At 37.9% G+C, this 26,881-nt stretch overlaps 1 protein-coding gene across 3 annotated transcripts in view; it reads left to right on the plus strand.

Annotated features, from left to right (window-relative positions):
* cdkl5 (cyclin dependent kinase like 5) overlaps positions 1 to 26,881 on the plus strand; it is a 221,695-nt gene that overhangs the window by 146,874 nt on the left and 47,940 nt on the right. For all 3 annotated transcript variants that reach the window (XM_063051074.1, XM_063051075.1, XM_063051076.1), the window contains 5 exons: positions 1,851 to 1,987; positions 3,032 to 3,152; positions 6,344 to 6,403; positions 17,386 to 17,476; positions 25,854 to 26,043. In XM_063051074.1, the coding sequence (XP_062907144.1) occupies positions 1,851 to 1,987; positions 3,032 to 3,152; positions 6,344 to 6,403; positions 17,386 to 17,476; positions 25,854 to 26,043 (599 nt within the window). The remainder of the gene's footprint in view (positions 1 to 1,850; positions 1,988 to 3,031; positions 3,153 to 6,343; positions 6,404 to 17,385; positions 17,477 to 25,853; positions 26,044 to 26,881) is intronic.

Consider the following 26,881-nt stretch of genomic DNA (forward strand, 5'->3'; position numbering starts at 1 on the left):
GAAAGACAGCAAATAAGTGATGTAAAGAGGATCGAGGTGTTCCAGTACATGCATTACAAAATGCTGGCAGGCAAATTCAACAACACACACACAATGCTGGAGAACCTTAGCAGGCCAGGCAGCATCTATGGAAAAGAGTATAATGAACATTTTGGGCCGAGACCCTTCATCAGGTTCGACAATTAGTTTAGAAGGCAAAAGGCATTTGATCTACCTTACAGAAAGATTGGAGTTTAAAAGTAGAGATTTTGAAACAATGGTGCAGAGCATTGGTGAGGAATACTGGAATACAGTTTTGGCCCCTTTACCTAAAAAAAAAGAAGGAACTTTGGAGGCAGTACAAAGGAGAATTTGCTAGAATTCTCTAGAAATCCGGTCCTAATTGCTAGAATTGTCATAGCAATAGAAATTTTAAGTAGTTCAGGCCTGTATTCCTTGTAGTTCAGAAGAACGATGGATGATCATGTTAATACATATAAATCCTAAGGGGACCTTATAAGATCAATGTTTTCACTAGTGAGAGTCTCAAACAAAGGGGGAACGTAACTACAACATAAGAGGCTGGTCATTTAAAACTGAACTGCATAAAAATATTCACAGATGGTGATGAAACTCTTGAATTCTCTACTCCAGTGAGTGGTGGAAGCAAAGTGGAGACTATAAATGCTTGGTAGATTGAGGAGCATGTAGAAATGGCACAGATGAGGAGGGCGGCATAGATCAATAATGATCACAGTAAATGGTGGGTTAGCTTGAAACACCTACTAATCCATTCCTGCTCCTATTTTCTTTTTTTAGTGTTAAGTTTTTGTTATGGATATTTAAATAGAGTCATTAACTGGTTTTGACAAAATTCTTAAAGTCAATAATGTAATAAAGATTGAAGAGCTACTCGAATCTTCTGATAATAAAATTATTATCACAACAATTGAAGCAAAAATTTAAAATTTTGCTAAATTCTGTAAAACTCTGTAAATGATCAAATCCAATATTTAACCATTTAGAAGGCCTGATAGTTAGATATATGGCCCTCAAGGAGAAGTTTTGTGGACTCCTTTCTGACTTTCCTGGCCATGGTTTCTGCATTCACCAATTCCCTTAGTCCTTTGAATTTATCAGGTTCATGAAAAGGTTTATTTCTCTACCTGTAATACATATGTTCAAAAATGTGACTTGAAGTTATGTAGTAGAGTTACTATTAATAACAGTCACTAGTCCGGAAAATCTATTAATTTGGCACCCACCAAGGGTTTTTTGTACTCTTTTTGAGTAATGGTCAGCTTTATCCAATGGGGGCCACTAATAATATCTTATGTTAATATTATGAACTTTTAAGGTGAAGAAACTTAGTTGTTGTTTGACAGCTAATTCAGTCAATGCATTTTACTCAGTCTTTACTATGTTCCAGGGTTTGTGTAATTCTGGATGGATAACACTTAGAGGAACTAATTTGTTAGTCAGGTTCAACTGTCAAAATTAAAATACAGTCAATAAAAAAAAAATCAGTTTTGGCAGGAGGAAGAACCCAGACCTCCTGGCTGCATGAGGTTTAATCTTCTTTTCATATCGTGGGTAGATTCAAGAAAGCATATTAGGGCCATTATTCTGGCTGTTTTGGGGAAATAGAATTTCTTGCAACTCCTTTTCGCCTGTGAGTGAAGGGAATAGAAGTACAATTATGAAAGAAAGGAAGGGACCAATTTCTTTTTGTATGCTTAGGCAAACAAATTTTTTAAAGAAGTGTCTATAATTTCATTTATTTAAAGGAAATAGTAAGCATGATTTTTTATTGACATTTTGAAGGGAAACTATGTAAGCTATCTAATTATATTTAATGTGTTTATTCCCAGAAAATGAAGAAGTTAAGGAGACGACATTGAGGGAGCTTAAAATGCTCCGTACTCTAAAGCAAGAAAATATTGTTGAACTTAAGGAGGCTTTTCGAAGAAGAGGAAAGCTATATTTAGTCTTTGAATATGTAGAGAAGGTCAGTGCTACAAGAACATTTTCCGAGGTAGAGATTTCCTGCCTGGTTGCAAAGCTCGCTCCTGCTTCAACACTTAGAATGTGAAAGTTTTCATTAGCTGCTCAATATGTAACTGCATTGCGTGACATAGCTGTCACCTCCAAAAATGCAGTGGTCCTAGTGTCTAGTTTCTGACTTTTCTCTAACTGATACCTTAAAGGGCTTCTATTTTCTGGGGGCTGTAATGTTAAAAGAACCTGAATTAATGAATGTAATCACTATCAGAGAAAATTGCTAGAAATTTGTAAGTGTCCACAGGTAAGAACTGGTGATAGAAATTCACAGAAACCACTGAAGTATTATCAAGCCAAAATCAAAAATACCAAAACTTAGTTAAAAGTGGTAGGTTTTAAATAATATTATGTGAGAGATGGAGAGTCTTAAAAAGAAAATTCCAGAGCTTTGAGCTAAGCAGCTGAATGTAGAACCTCCATTGGTGATGTGATTTAAATTGGGGATATGTAAGAGATCAGAATTTGACCAGTCTTGGTTGTGATGATTTACTCTGTTGTTGATCTGAGGTATTTCAGAGTTTCAGGTGAATGAATGTAGAACATTGTATGTTAGTTTAGAGTAAGTTAACAGGACAATATGCAATCTTTGAGTAAAATACTTGAGTTTTATTTTGAGCTGAGCTGTTTCAGAGTTTCAAGTGAGTGAATGCAGAACATTATGTGTAAGTTTAGAGTAAGTTCATGGGACTATATGCAATCTTTGAGTAAAATGCTTGAATTTTAATTTGAATGTGTAGTTGTGTCATGTAATAGTGATTGCAGGGCATAATTGTTGACCACTGATAATTTGCTAAATTTGATGGATGTGTTATAATGAAGTGACCTTTGTGCTAATGCTTGATATTTAGTATTTAAAAAATAGGGATTATTACACTATATTTAATTTTAAAATGCAGGTTTATGTTCTTATCAAATTTGCTCTACTCTGTCTCTTCTGTATGAAGTAAAATTCTTCAGTGGTACAGAATGAAAATTTTTTTCTGGATTTTAGAATATGCTTGAATTACTTGAAGAAATGCCAAATGGTGTTCAGCCTGACAAAGTGCGGAACTATATCTATCAACTAATCAAAGCAATTCACTGGTGCCACAAGAATGATATTGTTCACCGAGGTAACTATTTGAATAGTTATAGCTGTGGAAATGTTTGTTTCAACAATAATCCTCTATTTTTTTCATCTTGTTCAATGACATACTTTCTGCAAAGAACATAATTTTGTTCTTATTCGCAGACTTTTGTGCTGCTTATGAGGAAAACTCAAAATGGTAACCGATTTTGCCAATAGCTTACTTTGTTTTCTTCAGTTGAATTTGTAGTTACTCTGAATCAATGTAATGGATGAAACATAATTTATTAAGAGCTATCTGTTTCATTTCAAGACTATTATTCGTTATGCAAGTTAATGCAGGTTAAAAATAGAATATTTTATGTTTAACATTTGTTGACACATGGGAGTTTTTCTAGTAGTGAATAGTTTTGTAGAGACACAATTACTGGGGTGCTAATCTTAGTTTGAAATGAACTCTTATTCTGTTTTTTCATTTTTCACTTTAATATTTCACTCAAGTGGATTGTTGTTGCCTGTGTAATCTCGTACCTTGTGCATGTGGTGATTCCTTGTGTTACTCATGGTAAGAGTTGATAAACATTTTTTATCTTAGTGTGGGATTAGAACATAGAACAATACAGTGCAGAAACAGGCCATTTGACCCGCAACATGTCTTCCAACTATGGTGCCAAATTAAACTAATCCACTTGCCTACATGTGGTCCATTTTCCTTCAATCCCTGCATGTTCGTGTGCCTGTCTAAATGATTCTTAAACGTCGCTATTATGTCTATTTCTCATGCTACGCTGGCAGTGCGTGCAGGCACTTACCCCTCTCTTTATAAAACAAACTTTAAATTTTCCCCCTCACCTTAAAACCAGACCCTATAGTATTCAGAATTCCCACTCTGGGAAGAAGACTCTATCTTCCTTGTATAGGCCTCTTTTATAAACTTCAGTCAGGTCTCCCTTCAGTTTTTGATACTTCAGAGAAAGCAATCCAAGTTTGAACAACCTCTCCTTATAGCTAAAGCTCTCGAATCCATGCAGTCCTGTTGAACCTCCTCTCCATCCTTTCCAAGGACCTCATATCTTGTAATAGGGTGATCAAAATTACACACTATACTCCAAATGTGATGTAACTACAGTTTATACAGCTGCAGCGTGACTTCTTGACTCTTGTACTCAATGCCTTGGCCAGTGAAGGCAAGCATGATATGCTTTCTTAATCACCCTACTTAAATCTGTTGCTGTTTTAAGGGAGCTGTGGATTTTGACTCAGAGATTCCTCTGTTCAAGAGTACACTTAAGGGCACTGCCATTTATGTGTACATTCCCCTTGCATATAACCTCCAAAAGTGCAGCACCTCACACTTGCCCAGATTAAATCCATCTTCTATTTCTCCACCCATATCTGCTGCTGATTTCTATCCTGCCATATCCTTTAACATTCTTCATTATCCACAACTCCTCCAATTTTTATGTCATCTGCAAACGTACTAATCAACTCAACTATATTTTCATACAAGTCATGTTTATATATGTCATAAAAATAGCCTATCACGGGGGACCTTGTCAAATGCCTTATTGAAGTCCATGTGAACAACATCCACTGCCTTACCATCATTAATCATCGTTGTCACAGTCTCAAAAAAAGCTATCATTTGTAAAACATGACCTGCTCCACACACAGTTACTTTTTTTCTAAATGTGAATGAATCCTATCCCTAAGAATCTTGTCCAATAGTATTCCTATCACTGAATTGAGGCTCATCGAGTTTTAATTTCCCGGATTTATCCTTGTTGCACTTAAAGAAAGGAACAACATTGGATACTCTTCCGTCCTGGGTTGCAGAAAGGATCACTGCAGAACTTGATTTTCTCCAACTGTTTACAGCTGTAATCAAAAGCTATCAATCAAGAATGAATCCCTGTGGGATATTTTACTTCTCTTTCTCAAGCCCAGGCCTTAAGGCCAGTTGTACTGATATCTGAATTTGATTATGATCTTAAGGACAGATAGGGGTTAAATCTGCTACCTTCATAATCTCAAATTATTTCCATGTCAGATATTGAACTGACACTTTGAAGCCAGTGATCGGAGTATGTTTTGGTAACTATTTCAAATTGAAGAAGTCATTGTAAACTTTTGTTTTAAGTATAAAAGATATTCCTTTCCATTATAAACCTCTGCCTGACTTGAAATCAGAGCAGTTTTCAACCATATAGTTACTGCTTCAGTAATCATCTACGTGATGTTATGAGTGCTGGGGAGAATAGCATAGAACTTAATTAAAATTGTATTTGGTCACCTATTCCTCATTGTGCTCTGTGGACAACTATGTGAGAAAACCAAAGAAATTGCAGATGTAATAATCTGAAATAAAAATGCTGGGAACACTCAGCAAGTCTTGCAATTTTTGTGAAAAGAAACAGTTGATGTTCAGATTATTGCCAGCAGTCTTTAATCTATTGAGAATGTCTCCATTTGGAATTCATTTTGAAGTGAAATGCCAGGTTGACAAAATGTTAAAGCAATTTTTAAAAAAAAAGGATCTAGTGCTTGTTAAAACAGTTGTTTTTTAAATCAAAAATTAAATTACAATAAAGTAACAAATTTTATATGTGCACACACACAAAATGCTGGAGGAACTCAGCAGGCCAGGTAACATCTACAGAAAAGAGTACAGTCGAAGTTTCAAGTCAAGACCCTTCAGCAGGTCTCTTGTTTGTGAAATATTATAAGTGCATACTCAGAAGCATTTATTCATTATTCATAATAATTTATTGGTTAAAACCAAAAATCAGGTCCCAGTTAGAAACTATTTTGTGTGCTCAATTAACAGATATTGACCAGATATGATCAGTCTTTGCAGTCCTGTCTGTTCAGTTAGTTTGAAATTTGATACCAGTCAGGACCTATATCAAAGCTCTTAAGAACTGTTAGCAAAGTTTAGTGTTTCAGTATAACGTTTCTGTTCAAGAATGCTGCCTGATATGCTAAGTGTTTCCAGCATTTTCTGTTTCTTTGCGAGTTACTTCAACATTCCTCCTTCGTGCGATAATTACCTAAGCACCCTGACTCAAATCAAAAATTTTTTTAAAGTGTTTAATTTGGGCCATATTACTTTGGTGTATTCAAAAAAATGGAGGGCAAATTAATTCAACAATAATCCTGCACATTTTGGTAGGTATTTTTAAGAAATTCTGGTCAAATTACATGCTTTTTGAAATGACTGAACTTATTCTGTTTTAGATATAAAACCAGAGAATCTTCTAATCAGCCACAATGATATGTTGAAGTTGTGTGATTTTGGTAAGTCATTTCTAATTTATTCATAGTGTTTTTCCATATTGAACTAATACTGTCAGAGAGTGCATACTCATTCAGTTGAAGATATTTAAGATGCTGAATAAACTACAATTTTCACAGTGTGCCTAAGTAGCAAAAGGTACCAAGGCACATGACAATGCATTGAATAAAAGAAAATAATGTCCAGTTACATAAAAAGGTAATGAACAAGATAACCAAATACTTGTTCAAAGAACTCCTTGAAGTAGGAAAATGAAGGAGAGATTTAGATCAACTGTAAGTAATCTATTTGACAGTTTTCAATTTTTATCAACTACTTTTGTGCACTGCAGAACTTTAATTCATGACTAACTTGAATACTTTGTCTGTGGAAGCAAACGTGATTCATTAACCAAAATGAGAATTTTTTAATCAACGAAGTTTTAGTAATTTACACTCAGTGGCCACTTTATTAGGTATACCTTTACACCTGCTTGTTAATGCAAATATCAAATCAGCCAATCACTGCATAAAAGCATGCAGACGTGCTTTGTTGTCCTGACCAAACATCAGAATGGGGAAGAAATGTGATCTAAGTGACTCTGACCATGGAATGATTGTTGGTGCCAGGTGAGGTAGTTTGAATATCTCAAAAACTGCTGATCTCCTGGGATTTTCATGCACAACAGTTTCTAGAGATTACTGAGAATGGTGCAACTATCACAAAACATCCAATGAGCAACAGTCTGTAGGTGAAAACACCATGTTAATGGGAAAGGCCAGAGGAGAATGCCCAGACTGATTCAAGCTGACCGGAAAGTGTCAGCAATTCAAATATCCAGGCATTACAACAACAGTGATATGCAGAAGAACATTTATGAATGAACAAGTTCAAACCTTGAAGTGGATGAGCTGCAGCAGCCGAAGACCACAAACATGCACTCAGTGGCTACTGTATTGGGTACAAGAGATGCCTAATAAAGTGGCTGCTGAGTGTCTGTGTGTGTGTGTGTGTGTGTGTAGTTTCAGCATTGAATGTACTTAATGAATAGTTCAGCCTTTCTGGTTGTTTCAGATGGAGAAATTCAAGGACTCGCATCTCTTTGAGAGAATAGGTATCTCCTTATAACACTCTTGAATGGACATCAGCTTTTTTTTGAAGCTACACCTTCTAGTTCTGGATTCCCCTAATGGAGGAAGTACCTTCTTGGCACCTATTAAAGTTTCTTAAAATTGCTGGCATTCTTTAAATAAAAACGCCGCTTGTGCATCCCAACACCAAATTAGCTGAATCTGCTAACTCATTCCACATAAAATAATTCCTTCATATCTGCAATCAATCTATGCTCCTTCTGTACATTGTCTCCACTATCATATATGTTGTAAATTTGTTGTTTGACAGCAGGTGGGCCAAAACTTCATATTGCACTCAAAGTCCTGTATCAGTGTAACAAAACTGAAGTTACTTTTGTACTACTTCCCCTTTACTATAAATGTCTTTATCCCATATGTTACCCTAATTGCCTGCTATACCTGATTGCTAACTGTGTTGCTTATTTGAAGATATCATGTGCACATAACAGTCAAAGTTCAAAGTAAATTTATTATCAGGGTATATATATGTCGCCATATACTACCTTGAGATGGATTTTCTTGAAGGCATTCAAAATAAATACAAAGAAAAACAAGAGAATCAATGAAAAATTGCACACAAGTCAGACAAACAACCAGCAAAAGATACCAAATGATGCAAGAACAAAAAGGGGGAAAAATAATAATAAATAGACAAGCAATAAATATCAAGAACATGAGATAAAGAGTCCTTGAAAGTGAGTCCATAGATTGTGGGAACAGTTCAATTTTGGGGTGAGTGAATTTATCCCCTTGACTTCAAGAGCTTGATGTTTGAAGGGTAATAACTGCTCCTGAACCTGGTGGTGTGGCTCCTGTACTTCCTTCCTGATTGCGACAGCAAGAAGAGAGCATGGGCTGGATGGTAGGGGCCCTTGATAATGGATGCTGCTTTCCTGCATCATTGCTCCTTGTAGATATGTTCTGTGGTGCAGAGGGCTTTACTCATGATGGATTGGGCTGTATCCACTACTTTTTGTAGGTTTTTCTGTTCAAGAGTACTGGTGTTTCCATAACAGGCTGTGATACAACCAGTCAGTATACTGTCCACTTCACATCTATAGAAGTTTGTCAAAGATTTAGCTGACAGTAGAGCCGCTGCCATGCCTTCTTTGTAGTGGCACTTACATGCTGGCCCAGGATAGATCCTTTGAAATTATAATGTCGAGGAATTTAAAGGTACTGACCCTCTCCATCTCTAATCTCTAGATTAGGACTGGCTCATGGACATTTAGTTTCCTCCTGTCATCAATAATCAGCTTTTTGGTTTTGTGGACTTTGAGTGAAAAGTTGTTGTGGCACCACTCAGCCAGATTTTCAATGTCCCTCCTATATGCTGATTTGCTCCTATATCCTGAGTTGAGTGAAGAGCCAATGAAATGGCATCTGCTGTAAACCTGTTGTGATGGTAGCCAAGTTGGAGTGGATCTAAGTTGCTCCTCAGGCAGGAGTGGATATGTTTCATCACCAACCTCTGGTGGGTACCACAGGTTGTCAAATTGAGAGGTTAGAGATATCAGTGAACACTCTAGCCAGTTGATTGGCACATGCCTTCAGTCCTCAGCAAGGTACCATATCTGGGCCAGCTGCTTTCTGTGGGTTCACCATCCTGAAGGATGCTGTGATGTCAGCCTCAGACTGAAGTCACAGGCTCATCAAAGGCTGTGGGAGTTCATAAAGGTGAGTATCACTCAGAGCAAGTATAAAAGGTATTGAGCTCATCTGGGAGTGAAACTTTGTTGTCACATATGTTACTTGGTTTACTTTGTAGGATGTGATACCATTCAAGCCCTGCTAAAGCTGTTGAGCATACTTATGTGATTCCAATTTGGTCTGGAATTGCCATTTCACATGTGAGATGGCTTTCCAGAGGTCGTGCCTGATCTCTTATATTTTTATTGGTCATCATTAGCCCTCAGCGGATTGTGGATCTCTTGTTTCATCTAGGGCTTATGGTTGGGGAAGACTCTAAATGATTTTGTGTGGACACACTCGACCATAACTCACTTTATAAAGTCCGTAATAACCGTGGCGTTTTCATTCGGAACCTCTGATGTATCCTTGAACTTGGCCCAGTCCACTTTGACTTGAAGCAGTCCTGTAGCTACTTCTCTGCCTCCCGCGACCACCTCTTTGTGACATTTACTTCTGGAGCCTTGCTCTTTAGTCCCTGCCTATATGGAGGTAGGAGAAGGAGAGCCAGGTGATCACGTTTTCTGAAAATTGGTCTAGGGATGGAATGGTAGGCATTCGTTATGGTAGTATAACAGTAGTTGCGTGTATTGGAACTCCTGATGCTGCAGGTAAGATGCTGCTGATAATTGAGCAGATATTTCTTCAAACAAGCCTGATTGAAGTCCCTGACAATGATTTGAAAGGCATTGAGGTAGGCTGTTTCTTTTCTGCTAATCCTGGCACTCAGTACCTCAAGTGCTTGCTTAACATTAGCCTTTGATTGTCTGTAAACTGCAGTCAGGATTACAGAGGAGAACCCTTACTAAGTAGAATGCATGGCACTTACTCATGAGATGTTCCAGGTCAGGAAAATAAGAGTGTGACAAGACTGCTACATTTGAGCACCTTGAAAAGTTCAGCATGAAGCACATACCCTCACCTTTTGCCCTCTTCAAATCAGCAGTCTGGTCCATTTGGTGGATCGAGAAGCCTGTGGGTCTGACTGACGTATCCAGCATGTCTGAGGTGGGCCATGTCTCCATGAAACAGGGAACATAGCAATCCCTCATTACCCTCCAACACAGCAATCTTGCCGTTATGTCCTCTATCTTATTCTCCAGTGGCTATACATTTGCTAATAGAATACTGGGTAGAGGAAGTTTTACACCCCTCCATTTTAGTCTGGCTTGGAGTCCTTCCCTCCTTCCTCTCTTCCAGCCATGGTAATGTACCTTTGTCCACTTAAAACTGCCGTACTTGCATTTCTGGAAGTTGAGTCAGCTTAGTCCTTCATGATATCATAAAATCGCTAGTTCATTAAGACGGCTTAAAAGTACATTATTTAAAAGGAGATTACAGGCTGCAGAGTGCAACAATAGTAGTTCAGAAGAAGTATATCTAGAAGTTTTGTCAGCAGCCAGCAAAAGGTCACTGTTTATTGCCAGTGCCATCTTGCAATGGTCTCAAACCAATTAAATAATAGTTTACTTTTCTGACTTCCTTGTATAATGGACAATCTCATATTTCTCATTCTACCTGCAGTTGTTTTATTCACTTAATCTGTGTCTTCCTCACAAATCAATTGTCCAGTATAACTTTATATCTTCAGCTGTTCTTGCTGCAATATGTCTGGTTCATTCATATAAATTATAAAGATGGAGTATAAATAGGTGAAATCCAAGCATTGATCCTCATGGCATTGTACTAGTTATCCCAATCTGAAGATGTCCCACTTTCTGCCATTTAAGCAATTTGCATTCAACTTATTTCCCTTAATACAAATTTATGCAATAACTTTTCATATGGCATCCTACTGAATGCCTTCTGGAAATTGAATTCCACGATATCCACTGACTCCCCATTTTCTGCCCTATTGTAAAAGGTTAATATCTTTTCAGGTTATTCCCTCTCATTCTGGATTTTCTCTACAAGAGGAAATAGTTTCTCTGCTTCCACCTTTTCCAATCCCTTTGTTATTTTGAATACCTCAATTTAATCATCTTTTTGCCCTTTAAACTCAAGGGAACACAAAAAAAGCTGATACATCCTTAGTTCATAATTTTATCTTTAAAAATCTGCATTGTACTGAGAATTTCTGCTGTATTTCATATATCCATCACCTTTTTGCAATAACACATATATATCTAGGAGTAGTCAAGATGGATTCTGAAGAAAATCTACACAAGATAAACTTGAATAATCTCCCACTGTATTTTAACCCCTTTGTATGAAAGGTGAACATTCCATTAGCCCTTTTGAAATATCTTATTTGTTTTTTTATTCTCTGGATTTTGGTACCATTTCTGTGCATGGATACATTTTATCGGCATAGTTCCAAGTCACTCAACATTAAGAACTTATTTAGACCCTGTCTTTCTTGTATTCAAAATGGACAATATTACAATTTCAATAATATTGTCCAATCATTAAATTTACCTGTGGTCATTTTGTAAAATTTTTGCTTTCTTCCATGCAATCCATCTAACTCATCCAGATATTTGTGCACTTTTTTCTCCAACTGATCCATGTGAGTGCTTTGATATACAACAAGTAAAGCTCTGGCTCTAGACTGATCCCTGGAAAATACAATTTACTACTTCCTGTGAATCAGAGTTCTTTGGCACCATCTTATGCCCAATTTTTCTGTAACTTCTCTTGGTGTATTTATTTTCAATCCACCAATTGATTCATTATATAGCTATGATTGGTTAGTTTGATCTTTTCCAAATACTTTTGCTTATGTCACCAATTTTACCGGTTGTTAACATCTGTAATTACTTAATTTTTATCCATTTTATTAATCTTTGTTTTTTATTTATAATTAATGCTTTTTTAAAATATAGTAGCTCAATAATCTACAAGTATAAAGTGATGGCTAAATAATTGACACTTGCTCAGTTTCCTTGGTTTACTTACCTCCTCTTTCTCCTCTTTGTATGCTTAATTTGCACACCCAGCATATTTCTATTTAAATTACTTCATTTTGTTCTCAGCTTATTCTGTTAAAAAATTCACTTTGCTCTGCCATCACAAGTATCAACCTTCATATACCCTTCAGGCAAAGTCCTATTTTGACTTGCCAACCACATGGTATCTAATTAGCACCTTCAATGACTAAATTACAGTGGATTGAAAGGTTATGACTCAGTTTGATTAAACACCTTTGTGATGTTTTTTGAGGCAAACACTCAATATATTTTGTATATCTCGAAACTTGGATCACTACATTAACCAAGGAGAGAAAGAGAAGATTTCTTAATTTTTTGAAAGAAAATATCACAGGCAGGCTGCGCCAGGCAGTGTGAATGTAACATAAATTCATACATTACTGGCACAGAGCAGAGACTAAAGTTAACTTAGCAAAATTTCATCTAACATTTTCAACATTTTTTTTCTGGCCACTACCCAAAATAATTTAATATGAGGAATGCAGAGTCCTTTAAAAATCATTTTTCCATGAAGATTCCTCTTTTGTAAATTTTCACTCATTGCTTCCCTTGAAAGAACAGGCATTTTACCAAGGTATCTCCCATAGACGCCAAGTATCCTCTGTGATCACATTGAATTCATCATGATTTAAACCTCAGAACACCTTGAGTTTTATTAGGATATAGGCATCCGTTAGTCTCATGAGACCATGGATTTGCGACTTGGAAGGTTTCCAGGGCGCAGACCTGGGCAGGTTGTATGGAAGACCGACAGTTGCCCTTGCTGCAAGTCTCCCCTCTTCACGCCACCGATGTTGTCCAAGGGAAGGGCATTAGGACCCATACAGCTTGGCACCAGTGTCGTCACAGAGCAATGTGTGATTAAGTGCCTTGCTCAAGGACACAACACGCTGCCTCAGCCAGGGCTCGAACTAGCGACCTTCTGATCACTAGACGAACACCTTAACCACTTGGCCACGCGCCAACACTTTATTAGGATAGTCACTTCATTATTTTACAGAGACAATATATATTTCAGTCCTTTGTGATTTCAATCAAAGCCCCTTCATTGTAGATTGGTGAATCTAATTAACCATTTCAAAATTTACAATAAGTAGGTTTGTAATTGAAGATAGTAGCTTTCCAATGTTTGGTCCTCCTGTTCTGTGCTTCTCTTTTTGCCAGCTGATTAACCAGTGGCACTATGTTGTTCTTGGGACACTGATTTTGTCAGTCTGTTCTGTTGATAAATTGGTTTATTATTGTCAAGTGTGCTGATGTACAGTGAAAAACTTTGGGTTCAATACAGGTCATTTCATTTGATCAGTACATCAGGATAGTACAAAGGAAAAGCAATAGCAAAATGCATAATGTAGTGTTGCAGTTGCAGAGAAAGTGCAATGAAGACAGACAATAAAGTACAAGTCCCAGCTACTTTTGGGAGGTCTGTATATTACTGCCATCAGTGTCCTTTTACCCTTGCAGTTTCTTAATTCAACCCACAAGGATTCAACTTCTTCCAATCCTATGTCACATCCTTCTACTGATTTGATGCCACTCTTTACCAATAGAGCCACGCCACCTCCTTTGCCTATCTTCCTATCCCTCCGATACAACGTGTAACCTTGGATATTTAGCTCCCAATTGCAACCATCCTTCAGCTTCGATTCAGTGATGGCCATAACATCATACCTGACAATCTGTAATAGTGCAACAAGATCATCTACCTTTTTTCTTATATTCTGTGCATTGAGATATAACACTTTGAGTACTGTGTTTGCTACCCTTTTTGAATCTGCATCCCTAATGCACTGATACTCACCCTGCTGACTGCATTTATGTCCTATCATTTGCCTGCCCTTCCAGACAGTCTGACTGCACGTTATCTTTGCTTTTTTACCATCTGCCCTGTCCTGAGTCCCTTCATTCTGGTTCCCCCTGCCACATTAGTTTAAACCCTCCCAGACAGCTCTAACAAACATGTCCCTGAGAATATTAGTTAGTTCCTGGGTTCAGGTGCAACCTGTCACTTTTGCCTGGTGGGAAGAGAAGAGATTGTGTCTTGGGTCGGTGGGGATGGGAGGTGGTCTTTGATTATGTTGGCTGCTTTACCGAGACAGTGAATATCTCTACAGGCATTGTTATTGCCATCACAACTGTCAGTCCTCCTGAGGGTATTCTCATGTTTGAACCCTTCTTAAGGGCTATTATCTTGCAGGTAGTTAATCTTAATTTTATTTGTTTTGGTACCTTTCCTACAAGATGTACGGCATTCCAAAGTGATGACATTATTAAGGAGATGAATTTAATTGAAAAGGTACATTACATTTTTTGGATCCAGAGGTTGGATACACTGACTTCATACCCCAGTTTGTCTCTAATATAGCAAATTATATCGTGAAAGTATGATGAAGAAGAAGAAGAAAGCACTTAACTCTGAGTGGATTCATCGGGGCGCCGTCATGACAGTGATTTTTTTTAGCAGGCTTTCTTATTTTTACAAGGCTGAGTTGCTAGCTTGACGCTCAACCCAGCATGGATGGAAAGCGTGCAAGGGATGAAAGTATGAAACTTATATTTAAAAAAAAATAAGCAGCCTATGCTTACTTTACCCAGATTGTAATATCTTCCTATCTAAAATATCAGGAATATTCAAATAGTTGTTTTTAATTTATTTTAATTTAATTTATCATATTCAAAGATGCTTTATAATACAAATTGTAAAATTTATCACAGTAACAGTTGTAGTCAGATATCAGATATTCATGCATGTCATGTATGAGAATCCCAAACATAAAACTGCTTTTATTACAATTCTTACCCATCTTCCAATCCAGTTCTGGCTATCTCGCTCTTTGTTTGTCCCTATCCTGTAGTAAGTTAAGTTTCTGACTAAAATATCAGAATCAGAAGTCCCTCACCTCCAGCCCTCTGACTCTCAGTACAGGAGCCCCTCAGCTGTGTACTGAGTCCCCTCCTTTACTCCCTGTATACCCATGACTGTATCGCTACCCACAGCTCCAATCTGCTAATTAAATTTGTCGACGACCCTGCATTGATTGGCCTTTTCTCAAACAATAACAAGGTGGCCGACAGGGAAGAAGTCATCTCTCTGACACAGTGATGTCAAGAAAACAACCTCTCTGTCAATGTCGCATGAACAAAAGAGCTGGTTGTGGATTACAGGAGGAATGGAGATGGGTTAACCCCTATTTGATATCAATGGGTCTGGGGTTGAGAGGATAAACAGCTTTAAGTTCCTTGGCATTCACATCACAGCGCCTCTTTCACTTCAGATGGTTGAGGAAGTTTGGTATGGACCCCCAAATCCTAAGAACTTTCCACAGGGGCACAATTGAGAGCATTCTGACTGGCTTCATCACAGCCTGGTATGGGAACTGTACCTCTCTTAATCACAGGACTCTGCAGAGAGTGGTGCGGACAGCCCAGCATGTCTGTAGTTGTGAACTTGCCATGATTCAGGATATTTGCAAGGACAGGTGTGTAAAAAGGGCCCGTAGGGTCATTAGGGATGCAAGTCACTGCAACCACAGTCTATTCCAGCTGCTACCACCCGGGAAACTGTACCGCAGCATAAAAACCAGAACCAACAGGCTCTGGAACAGCTTCTTCCACCAGGCTATCTGACTGATGAACTCATGCTGATTTGAGTATACTCCATATTACGTTGACTGTGCTATTTATTATAAATTATGATGATTGCAGATTGCACATTGCACATTTAGATGTAAAGATTTTTACTCCTCATTTATGTGAAGGATGTAAGAAATAAAGTCAATTCAATTATCACCGGCATGTGTCATTAAATTTGTTAACTTGGCAGCAGCAGTTCAATGCAATACATAAAATTGAAGAAGGAAAAAAATAATAATAATAAATAAATAAATTACTGTATATGTATAATGAATAGATTAAAAATCATGCAAAAACAGAAATAATATTATTTAAAAAGTGTGGTAGTGTTCACAGGATCAATGTCCATTTAAGAATTGGATGGCAGAAGGGAAAAAGCTGTTCCTGAATCGCTGAGTGTGTGCCTTCAGGCTTCTGAACCTCTTACCTGATGGTAACAGTGAGAAAAGGACAGGCCCTAGGTGCTGGAGGTTCTTAATAATGGATGCCGCCTTTCTGAGACACCGCTCCCTGAAGATGTCCTGCATACATTGTAAACTAGTGGAGCCGACTAAAGTTATGGCCCTCTGCAGCTTCTTTTGGTCCTGTGCAGTAGCCCCCCACCCCCACCATACCAGACAGGGATGCAGCCTGTCAGAATGCTCTCTATGGTAGATCTATAGAAGTTTTTGAGTGTTTTTGTTGACATACCAAATCTCTTCAAACTCCTTATGAAGTATAGACATTGTCTTGCCTTCTTTGTACCTGCATCGATACAAAATCCTCAGATTTTGACACCCAGAAACTTGAAACTGCTCACTCTCTCCACTTCTGATCCCTCTATGAGGATTGGTATGTGTTCCTTCATCTTACCCTTCCTGAAGTCCACAGTCAGCTCTTTTGTCTTACATTGAGTGCAAGGTCGTTGCTGCGACACCACTCCACTAGTTGGCATATCTTACTCCTGTACGCCCTTTCGTCTCCATCTGAGATTCTACCAATGGTTGTATTGTCAGCAAATTTATAGATGGTACTTGAGCTATGCCTAGCCACGCAGTCATGGGTATAGAGAGAGAGTAGAGCAGCTGGCTAAGCACACACCCGCGTGTTGATCGTCAGTGAATAGGAGATATTATCACCAATCCACACAGATTGTCGTAACATTTATTGACATAAATTTGAATCTGAGTGAATTTGTCTATATTGAGTTTATAGGAAGAAAAATTCTTTGCACAATTATGTTCTGTTGGAATCCTGGTAACAGCTTTGAATTCTATTTTGTAAAAGAGCTTTTGTATCAAATCTTAAAATTTTACATTGTTAATTATTTATCGTCAGGATCTAAATTCCTGCCTCTGCCTGTAAGGCGTTTGTGCATTCTCCTGTCACTGCATGGGTTTCCTCCAGTTGCTTCCATTTCCTCCACAGTCCAAAGATGTACGGGTTGGTAGGTTAGTTGGGCATTGTAAATTGCCCCATGATTAGGATAGGATTAAATTGGGGGATTGCTGGGCAGTGCAGCCTGAAGGGCCAGAAGGGCCTATTCCGTGCTGTATCTCAATAAGTAAATAAATAAATAAACAAACAGACAAACTACGTTGATGTGTAACATTGTTACAATTTAGTTTCTTACAATGACAGGATTTGCTCGGAATTTGTCAGAGGGCAGCAATGCAAATTACACAGAATATGTGGCCACTAGGTGGTATCGTTCACCTGAACTACTACTTGGGTAAGTTGCACTCCTGCATAATTATCTATTGCTATCAAATAGTTTCATTAGATTTGTTACAGATGAATGAACAGAAGTTGGAATTTTGGCTATCTTTTAATAGGTAGATTAAAAAGCTTATTGTAACTTTGTACCTAAGCAGCTTTTAAAAATTCCGCTGATTTACACTGATGGGACCATAAAATGGGAAAGATGTTCACTAAGAGAATATGTTTTGCTTTGCTCTAGCTGGGCAAGGACTCAGAAAGGAATATACCAAACACTACTCCGCAAGTAAACTTTATAAGAAAATGATTGTAATTGCTGTAAAGTTTATTTTAAAATCAATTGTGACAAAAGAAAAAGAATAATTTAGCAAAGAAATTGTAATATTTTGTATTAGAGCCAAGTTACAGATGGACTGCTGTGATGTTATCCAAAATTCTCTTTTTCATTTTTTTTTGTTATCTTTTCAGCTGTATTCCTGGAAGATGTTTGATATAAAATAAAACCTGATTTTATCTGTGGCTGATTGACATTTTATGGCAACTAGGTACTAACCTGTGGGGTCTCATACAGACAACAACAATTTGTAAAGTATCTTACCAGATTTTTCAGACTCAGGAAATGACAATAGTAAAATAAAGGCTTCTGAGAGCTGGCTTAGCGAGTCAATAAATTTAGTGTAGTGTTAACGTCTTTTGTGAGATACATGTCTACTTATTTTAAAATGTTTTTCCAACCACTAAACCCAATGTAAAAGTGGGAAGACAGTCAGGTGTCTTACCTGTTCATTTCATATTAAAACTTAAAAAAAAATTAATCATAAGAAAACTGGCATGAAAAAAAACATAATTGTGGCCCTCTGTTGGTCAGGGTCGACCATGGATATCGCTTCCTAGATGTCTACATGATACGCAAGCCAGGGCATGCAGCAGCCCCATTCCCCCCTCCCCACTCCTCCACACAGCTGATAAATTAAATGGAACAGCAGAGACCAATGCAATTTGGTACCTGCAGCATCACAGGAGTTGCCAGTCAGCGTTGAACTCAACATAGGGCTGCCTTAGGGACTTCTACACCAGGTTTTTCCTCGGGGTTTACTCCTGAAGCCTTTCCCATAAGTGGGTGTAGCCACAAGGGAGGTTTGAGATTTGAGTTTTCCTTCTAGATGAGCTGTCAACCACAGCTGATGAGCCCCATCTGCCCGAAGTGACTGGTTTTAAGGTGCCAGTAGCTTGTCTTTGCCTCGTCTCCTGTTGGAGAAACGGTTCCTCCTGGCGTAGTAGCTAGGGCACACATAAAGGCCAGGAGTTGGATTTGGTTGTCAGAGGCTATTTGAGATACATGCCATTGGGAGCATTTAATAGGTAGTGAAAGCTTATCTTCACTGCTTCCCCTGGTTATGAGAACCATCTTCTTCTTCATATGTCTTGTGCGTTACACGCTTGGGTGATCATGGCTTTCCACATCGAACAATCCCATGCAGCGTCAATGATATCTCGCACATTTAGATGTGTTAGTTCTTTCACAGTGTCCATATATTTTCTTCTTTGCCTTCATCTTCTGCATTTCCCAGGCATAGGGCCTTGTAATGTAAGACATTCTATTTCTCCCTTTCTGATGACGTGGCCCAGGAATTTAAGTTTCCTCTCATTTAATGTTCTCAGTAAAGATCTTTTTGTATGGGCACGTTGGAGTACTGTCTCATTGGTTACCCTATCTCTATATGATACTTTCAGCATTCTTCTAAGAAACCACATTTCTGTTGCTTCTAAGTTTCTTTGGAGTTCTGGTGTTACAGTCCATGTTTCGGAAGCATACAGCAAGATTGACCAGATGTAGCATTTTAGTAACCTAAGCCTTGTTGTCATAGAAATGTGTCTGTTGGTAAAAATGGGTTTCATTTTTTCGAAGTTGGTTTTGGCAATGGCAATTCTTCTTTTTATTTCTACTTTACTTCTAGCATCTTGTGATATAAAGCTACCAGGGTAATTAAAGCTGGTCTTTTGTTCAATCTTTTGGTTACCGATGTACAACTGGCGGTAGGAGTATCCTGCTGTTTTGATATTACCATACATTTGGTTTTTTTTACAGTTGACGGTTAGACCAAAATCTGCACTTGTTTGTACTACTTTGTCTAGGAGGATTTGTAGGTCTTCTGCAGCACTTGCTATTAGGGTGGTATTGTCTGCATATCTTATATTGTTGATGTTAACACCTCCAATTTTTATCCCATCTAGGTCTTCTCTGAGAATCATTTCACTATAGATATTAAACAATTCCAGTGAGGTAACGCATCCCTGTCTAACTCCTCTTTGAATTTTAGTCCAACTGCTTATATTATCATCAATTTTTACTGCCACTGTTTGGTTCCAATATAAATTTTGAAGCAGTTGTTGGTCCCTTCCGTCAATGTTTAGCTTAGTAAGAATTTGAAATAAATTTGCATGTTGCACTTTGTCGAATGCTTTAGTGAAATCAATAAAACATAAAAAGACATCATTTTGGTATTCAATTGCCCTTTCTGAAAGCATTCGTAGTATGAAGATTGCATTCCTAGTTCCTCTTTCCTTAATAAACCCATATTGTAGTTTAGAAATTTCTGTTATTAACTTGTTTTTAATTCGACTCAGAACAATTCTCAAAAAAATCTTTTTTATGTGACTCATAAGACTGATTGTTCTATAATTTTCGCAGTCAATAGTTCCAGGAATTTTTGGCAGAGTTATGAATACTGATTTCAAGAGATTGTCAGGCAATACATCAGTCTCATATATGCCATTAAATAGTTCAAAAAGAATATGTATGCCCAGATCTTCTAGGGCTTGTATCATTTCCATTGAAATTTCATCAGGCCCAATGGCTTTACCACTTTGACAACCTTAAGAAACCAAAAAATGATAAGTGTCTCTTGATATACTACTTGATGTTGCTTCAACTTGGAGAAACTCTTTTTACTTAACCTAGAGCAGAAGTATGAATATTTTTGACAAAGATGCTGCAGGAGCCATGTATCTATTTTCTGTCTGTATTGTATTTTATGTTGCACATTTTTATTGTAGGTTACAGTAATTTGTCATGTGGGTTGGGGCATGATAGAAGCAAATGAGTATAGTCACGTATTTATGCTTTGTCCTCGTTAGTTTAGTTCAGTTAGAGATAAAGACTGAGCAGGATGGATATATTTTTGTTGACTGCTTATTTATGATCTTGCCTATTTCACTTTTTCACTAATCCTGCTAGTTTCTCTAATACCACTAATTTTGATTGTTTGTTTTTGCTGGTTTTGTAATAAAGGATTGAATGTACTTTTTCCAACTTGGAACTCAGTTATTTGGAAGCGCGTCATATAGTGTTATTTCCCTCACTCAATCTCTAAGCAGTTTTGGTTTGTTTTTCAAGTAGCCGCTACGGATGCAATAGGATAGTTTTACTTCAGGCAATGATTGGTCATGAGGTTATGGATCTTGGATTTAAATGCAACAAATTCCTTTCATCGAATACGATAAATAATAAGATGCAATATGTTTATCTTTTCATCTTAGCCAGTGCTTATAGGGCCAATGGATAGACCTTTCAAAGGAAAAGTCATCATATTATGAATAGAATCCAATTCAGTAACAATAGGGCATATTTCAGTCAGAAACTGAAATGCTTCACTTTAAAGCTTATTTCACAGGCATGAGCTATGTGTTAGCTGAAGTGAATTGGAAAATAGAATAAATGTTTAGAGTTAGACAAATTAAAATATTTTAGAAACTATTTCATAGTTCTTTACTTTCCATTGAAAGATTGGAATTCCATGGGAAATACGATCTTTCCATGACTAACTAAAGAGGTGAAGGATATCATTAGCTGAAAGTAAACAGTATATGACATTATTAGCAATGAAACTGAAGATTCGAAGACTTTTTGGGACCAAAAGAAAAATATATTTTAAAAAAAAGGGAGAAGGCAAAATATGAGAGCCAGGAAACAAGAAATATAAATGAAAGTTGGAAGTGCTTTAAAAATATGTTAAGATGACTTGGTAGCAAACATAGCTTTCTGTCTCCAACGGAATTTAATTGTTATCAAAGAAAGTGGATGTGTTATTCAAAAGAATGTTACTTCCAATTTATTATGGAACGATCTATAAAATAGTGGTAAAAATGGGTACCCAGTTGTTTGGAAAGAATGAGCAACTTAAGTTGATTAATGTTAGTAACAAAAAGGCAGTTGAGAAATAATCATAAGGGGCATAGATAATTTTGGATATTCATGGTCTTTTTTCCCCAGGGTAGTGGAGTCTAAAATTAGAGACATAGTAACGTACACAAAATGCTGGAGGAACTCAGCAGGTCAGGCAACATCAATGGAAAGGAATAAACAGTCGATGTTTTGGGCTGAGACCTTTCTTCAGGACTGAGAATGAAGAGGGAAACTGCCAGAATTAAAAGCTGGGGGAAGGGGAATAAGGCTAGCTGAAAGGTGATAGGTGAAGCCAGGTGGGTGGGAAAGGTCAAGGCTGTAGAAGAAAGAATCTGATAGGAGAGGAGAGAGGACCATAGGGGAAAGGGAAAGAAGAGGGGACTTGGGGGTGGGGAAAGTAATAGGCAGCTGAGAAGAAGTAAAAGATCAGAGTGAGGAACAGAGGAAGTGGAGGGAGGGATTTATTTACCAGAGGAGGAATTGATATTCATGCTATCAGATTGGAGGGCATAGAGGATACCAGAGGACGTAGATTTAAGATGAGTCGGAAAGATTTTCATGATCTGAGGAGCAAATATTTCATAGGTAGATAAGTCCCCTGGTCCTGATGGGATGCATCCCAGGGTGCTGAAGGAATTGGCGGAGGTAGGTAGACACGTTGGTAATCATTTATCAAAACTCTCTAGACTCTGGGCAGGTCCCGGCTGATTGGAAGACAGCTAATGTCACGCCACTTTTTAAAAAAGGATGTAGGCAAAAGACAGGCAACTATAGGCAGGTTAGCTTAACATCTGTAGTCGGGAAAATGCTTGAAGCTGTCATTAAGGAAGAAATAGCAAAACACTTAGAAAGGAGTGGTTCCATTAAACAGACGCAGCATGGATTCAGAAAGGGCAGGTCCCGATAAAGTTTAAGGGAATGGGGGATTGTCAAGATTCCTGTAAACAATGGATTCAGTACTGATTATGTCTGTGACTGCAGTGTGTTTGAATAATGTCTCACAGCTGCTTTCTTTGGAGCAAGATAAGGGTTAAAGTTCGCCTAGATCCACATAAGCTGGGCTTTTCATTCACACCTTTTGATTTTGACAAAAAGCAGTACCTGATGGAAATTAGACAGAACATTCCTTTCTTAATTAAAGCATAAATTTGACGGATTTTCTTATCTTTGTAATTAAGTTGTGGAGCCAAGAAACCAGGTAGGATATTCTTTTCTTTAAATTAAGTGGCTGGAGTGTCTAACAAATTGATTGTACTTTTGTATCAATAGTCCATTGACTTGGCCGGAATAGTTATCAAACTGATTGTTCTTTTGTACCGGTGGCCTTATAACTTCTGACAATTCTGACGTCAGACGGTGAACTTGTAGAACCGCCAGGGAGATGAGAAAGGGTCTCTCCCTGATGTCGGGTCCAAGTTCACTTGCCGGCTGAGCTCAAAGAAATAAACGGGTGAAAAGAGAAATAACGATCTTTTTGTGCTGTCGTTATTTGATCCAGCAAGGTTACATTTACAGTCCTGTTTGACAAAATTACTGGAGTTCTTTGAGGGCATAATGAGTGCAGTGAATAGAGGGGAACAGGTGGATGTCGTATACTTGGATTTCTAGAAGGCGTTTGATAAGGTGCAGCACAAGAGATTTATAAATAAGATACGGATGCATGGAGTCGGAGGAAGTGTATTGGCATGGATAGTGGATTGGTTAACCAGTAGAAGGCAGAGAGTTGGTATAAATGGGTGTTTCTCCAGTTGGCATTCATGAGTGGGGTGCCGCAGGGGTCAGTGCTGGGTCTGTAAATGTGCACAATATACATTAATGATGTGGAAGAGGGGATCAAGTGTAGTGTATCTAAGTTTGTTGATGACACTAAATTGAGTGAACAAGCAAATTGTGCAGAGGATATGGAGAATCTGCAGAGAGATATAGATGGGATAGGTGAGTGGGCAAGGGTCTGGCAGATGGAGTACAATATTAGTAAATGTGAGGTCATGGACTTTGGAAGGAAAAATGAAAGAGCAGATTATTATTTAAATGGTAAAAAATTGCAGCATGCTGCTGTGCAGAGCGACTTGAATCACAAAAGGTTGGTTTGCAGGTGTAGTAGGCTATCAAGGCAAATGGAATGTTGGCCTTCATTGCTAGAGGAATTGAATTTAGGAGCAGGGAGGCTATGTTGCAACTGTACAGGGTATTGGTGAGTCCACATCTGGAGTACTGTGTGTGGTTCTGGTCTCCTTACTTGAGGCAGGTTATACTGGCTTTGGAGGTGGTGCAGAGGAGGTTCACCAGGTTGATTCCAGAGATGAGGGGGTTAGACTATGAGGAGAGATTGAGTCGCCTGGGACTGTACTCGCTGAAATTCAAAAGAATGAGAGGAGATATTATAAAGGCATGTAAAATTATGAAAGGGATAGATAAGGTAGAGGCAAGAAAGTTGTTTCCACTGGTAGGTGAGACTAGAACTAGGGGACATAGCCTCAAGATTCAGGGGAGAAGATTTAGGATGGAGATGAAGAAAAACTGCTTTTCCCAGAGAGTGGTGAATCTGTGGAATTCTCTGCCCAGGGAAGCAGTTGAGGCTTCCTCACTAAACATATTTAAGAAACAGTTAGATTGATTTTTACATAGTAAGGGAATTAAGGGTTATGGGGAAAAGGCAGGTAGACGGAACTGAGTTTATGGAGAGATCAGCCATGATCTTATTGAATGGTGGGGCAGGCTCAATGGGCCGGATGGCCTACTCCTGCTCCTATTTCTTATGTTCTTATACAGAGAGTGATGAATAAATGGAACAAGCTGCTGGAGGAAACTGTAGAGGTGGGTACAATTATGATTTTTGAGGAACGTTTAGTCAGGTACATGGATAAAATAGGTTTAAAGGGATATGGGTGAAATCCAGGCAAGATTAGCTTGGAAAGGCATCTTGGTTGGCATGGATAAGTCAGTCGAAGGCTCTGTTTCTGCAATGTATGACTCTATGAATCCATATAAAGGGTACTCAAAGCTGACAAATCATTTGAACCAGACTGTCCTCAGCCTGGAGTTCCGAAAGAAATACCTGCCAATACGATTGTGTTAGTTGGATCTTACAAAATTTCCTTTATTCTAAAATGCTTACCATGGATTGGAAGATAGCAAATGTAACACTAGTTCTTTGGAATGAGGAAGAAATAAATTGTAATATTGCTGACCACATCTTGAAATTTGTTGTTAGAGGAAAATTGTTGGGATTCTCAAAGGCAAATATTTTTGTTAAGAAGAGTCAGCATGGTTTTGTAGAAGGAAAATAATATGAAATTTTTGAAGACAAAAGGGTGCGGATTAGGAACAGCGTAGATGATGATAAAAACAAATGAATTAGGTGTATCTAAATTTTCAATAATTATAAGTTCCAATCAAAGGTAGCATATGGAATCTGTTTATTGACTCCATATGCTACCTTGGGGATAAATTCAGAGAAATAAAAGGAGATCAAGATTAAATGGGATATTTTAAGATTGACTTACTAGTGAGCACCACAAATTGATATTTGTAATCTAATGACTTGTTTGAAAATACTATGTGAAAGTTTACTGACAATACAAAACTAAAAGGGAAGATGAACTGGAGAATGCAAAAAACCTGCCAAAGAATACACTCAAGTTAATGATGGAAATTGCTAGATGGATCACAGTGTGGAAGTGTGTGAGGTTATCCTTTTTCTGTTAATAATTGTGATATAATTGTAAATGGTTTTTCACAGAGTGCTGAAACACAATAAATGAGTAAAACCTGGATACAGCAAGCAAATTGGGGAACCAAAAGATATGTTGCCTTTTCTTGTAAGTGGTTTGCAAAGTCAGTCCAATACAGGTATAGCTGTACTGGCCATAAACAACATCTGGAATATTGTATTCAGTTTTGCTTTGTGTTCTGCATTATACAATATAGATGCAAGTGATTGATTTATCACATGAGAGTGGGGGAGTTGTTTTATAAGGAAAGATGGGGTCAAGTAAGCCAATGCTCTGTGAAGTTTAAGAGTAGGAATTAATATTAAAAAACACAAAGTTATCAAGATGTTATACTTTGGTAATTGTCAGGCTCTTTCTTCCACCAGTTTCTTTGTCCCCAAGCCCTCCCAAAGAAGATCAAGGGAACGCTATGCTTTTCTAATATGACACCAGATAAGTCATTTTGTTATATTTGTATCCTTCCTTTACAGAGCTCCATATGGAAAGGCTGTTGACATGTGGTCTGTGGGCTGCATTCTTGGAGAACTAAGTGATGGGCAACCACTTTTTCCAGGAGAGAGTGAAATAGATCAACTTTACACAATTCAGAGAGTATTGGGACCACTGCCATCTGAGCAGATGAAGCTGTTTTACAGTAATCCTCGCTTTCACGGCCTACGGGTATGCTGTTTAAAAATATTGAAATCAAACTTAAGATTCAAAAGCTAGCAAGGAATCTATGCAAAGCTACCTTTTCTATGACCTTATTGAGATTGACAAACAAGATGAAAGCCTATGGTATTACAGGAAAGATACTGGCATGGATAAAAGATTAGTGTCTGGCAGGAGACAAAGAGTGGATGTAAAGGGGCCTTTTCTGGTTGGCTGCTGGTGACTAATGGTGTTCTGCAGGGGTCAGTGTTGAGACTGTTTCTTTCACATTATATGTCAATAATTTGGATGACTGAATTGATGCTTTTGTGACCAAGTTTGCAAGTGATAAGATAGGCGGAGGTGCAGGTGGTGTTGAGGAAGCGGGAAATCTGCAGAAGGACTTGGACAAATTAGAATGGGAAAAGAAGTAATAGATTGAATATAAAGTAGAGAAGTGTACTTTGGTGATAGACTATTTTCTAAATAGGGAAAAAAATTCAAAAATCAGAGGTCCAAAGAGACTTGGGAGTGCAGGATTTCCTAAAGGTTAACTTGCCGATTGAGCTGTTGGTAAGGAAGGCAAATATAGTGTTAGCAATCATTTTAAGAGGTCTAGCATATAAAAGCAAGGATGTAATGCTGAGGCTTTTACAAGGCATTTGTCAGACTGGACTTAGAATATTGTGAGCTGTTTTGGGCTCATTATCTAAGAAAGGATGTGCTGGCGTTAGAGATGATCCAGAAAGGGTTCATGAGAATGATCACAGGAATGTAAGGGTTAACTTATAAGGAAAGTATAATGGCTCTAGGCCTGTACTTGCTGGAGTTTAGATGAATGAAAGGGGATCTCATCTGAAACTTATCA

This window comes from Mobula hypostoma, chromosome 6, assembly GCF_963921235.1.
Source record: "Mobula hypostoma chromosome 6, sMobHyp1.1, whole genome shotgun sequence".
NCBI classification, from domain to species: domain Eukaryota; kingdom Metazoa; phylum Chordata; class Chondrichthyes; order Myliobatiformes; family Myliobatidae; genus Mobula; species Mobula hypostoma.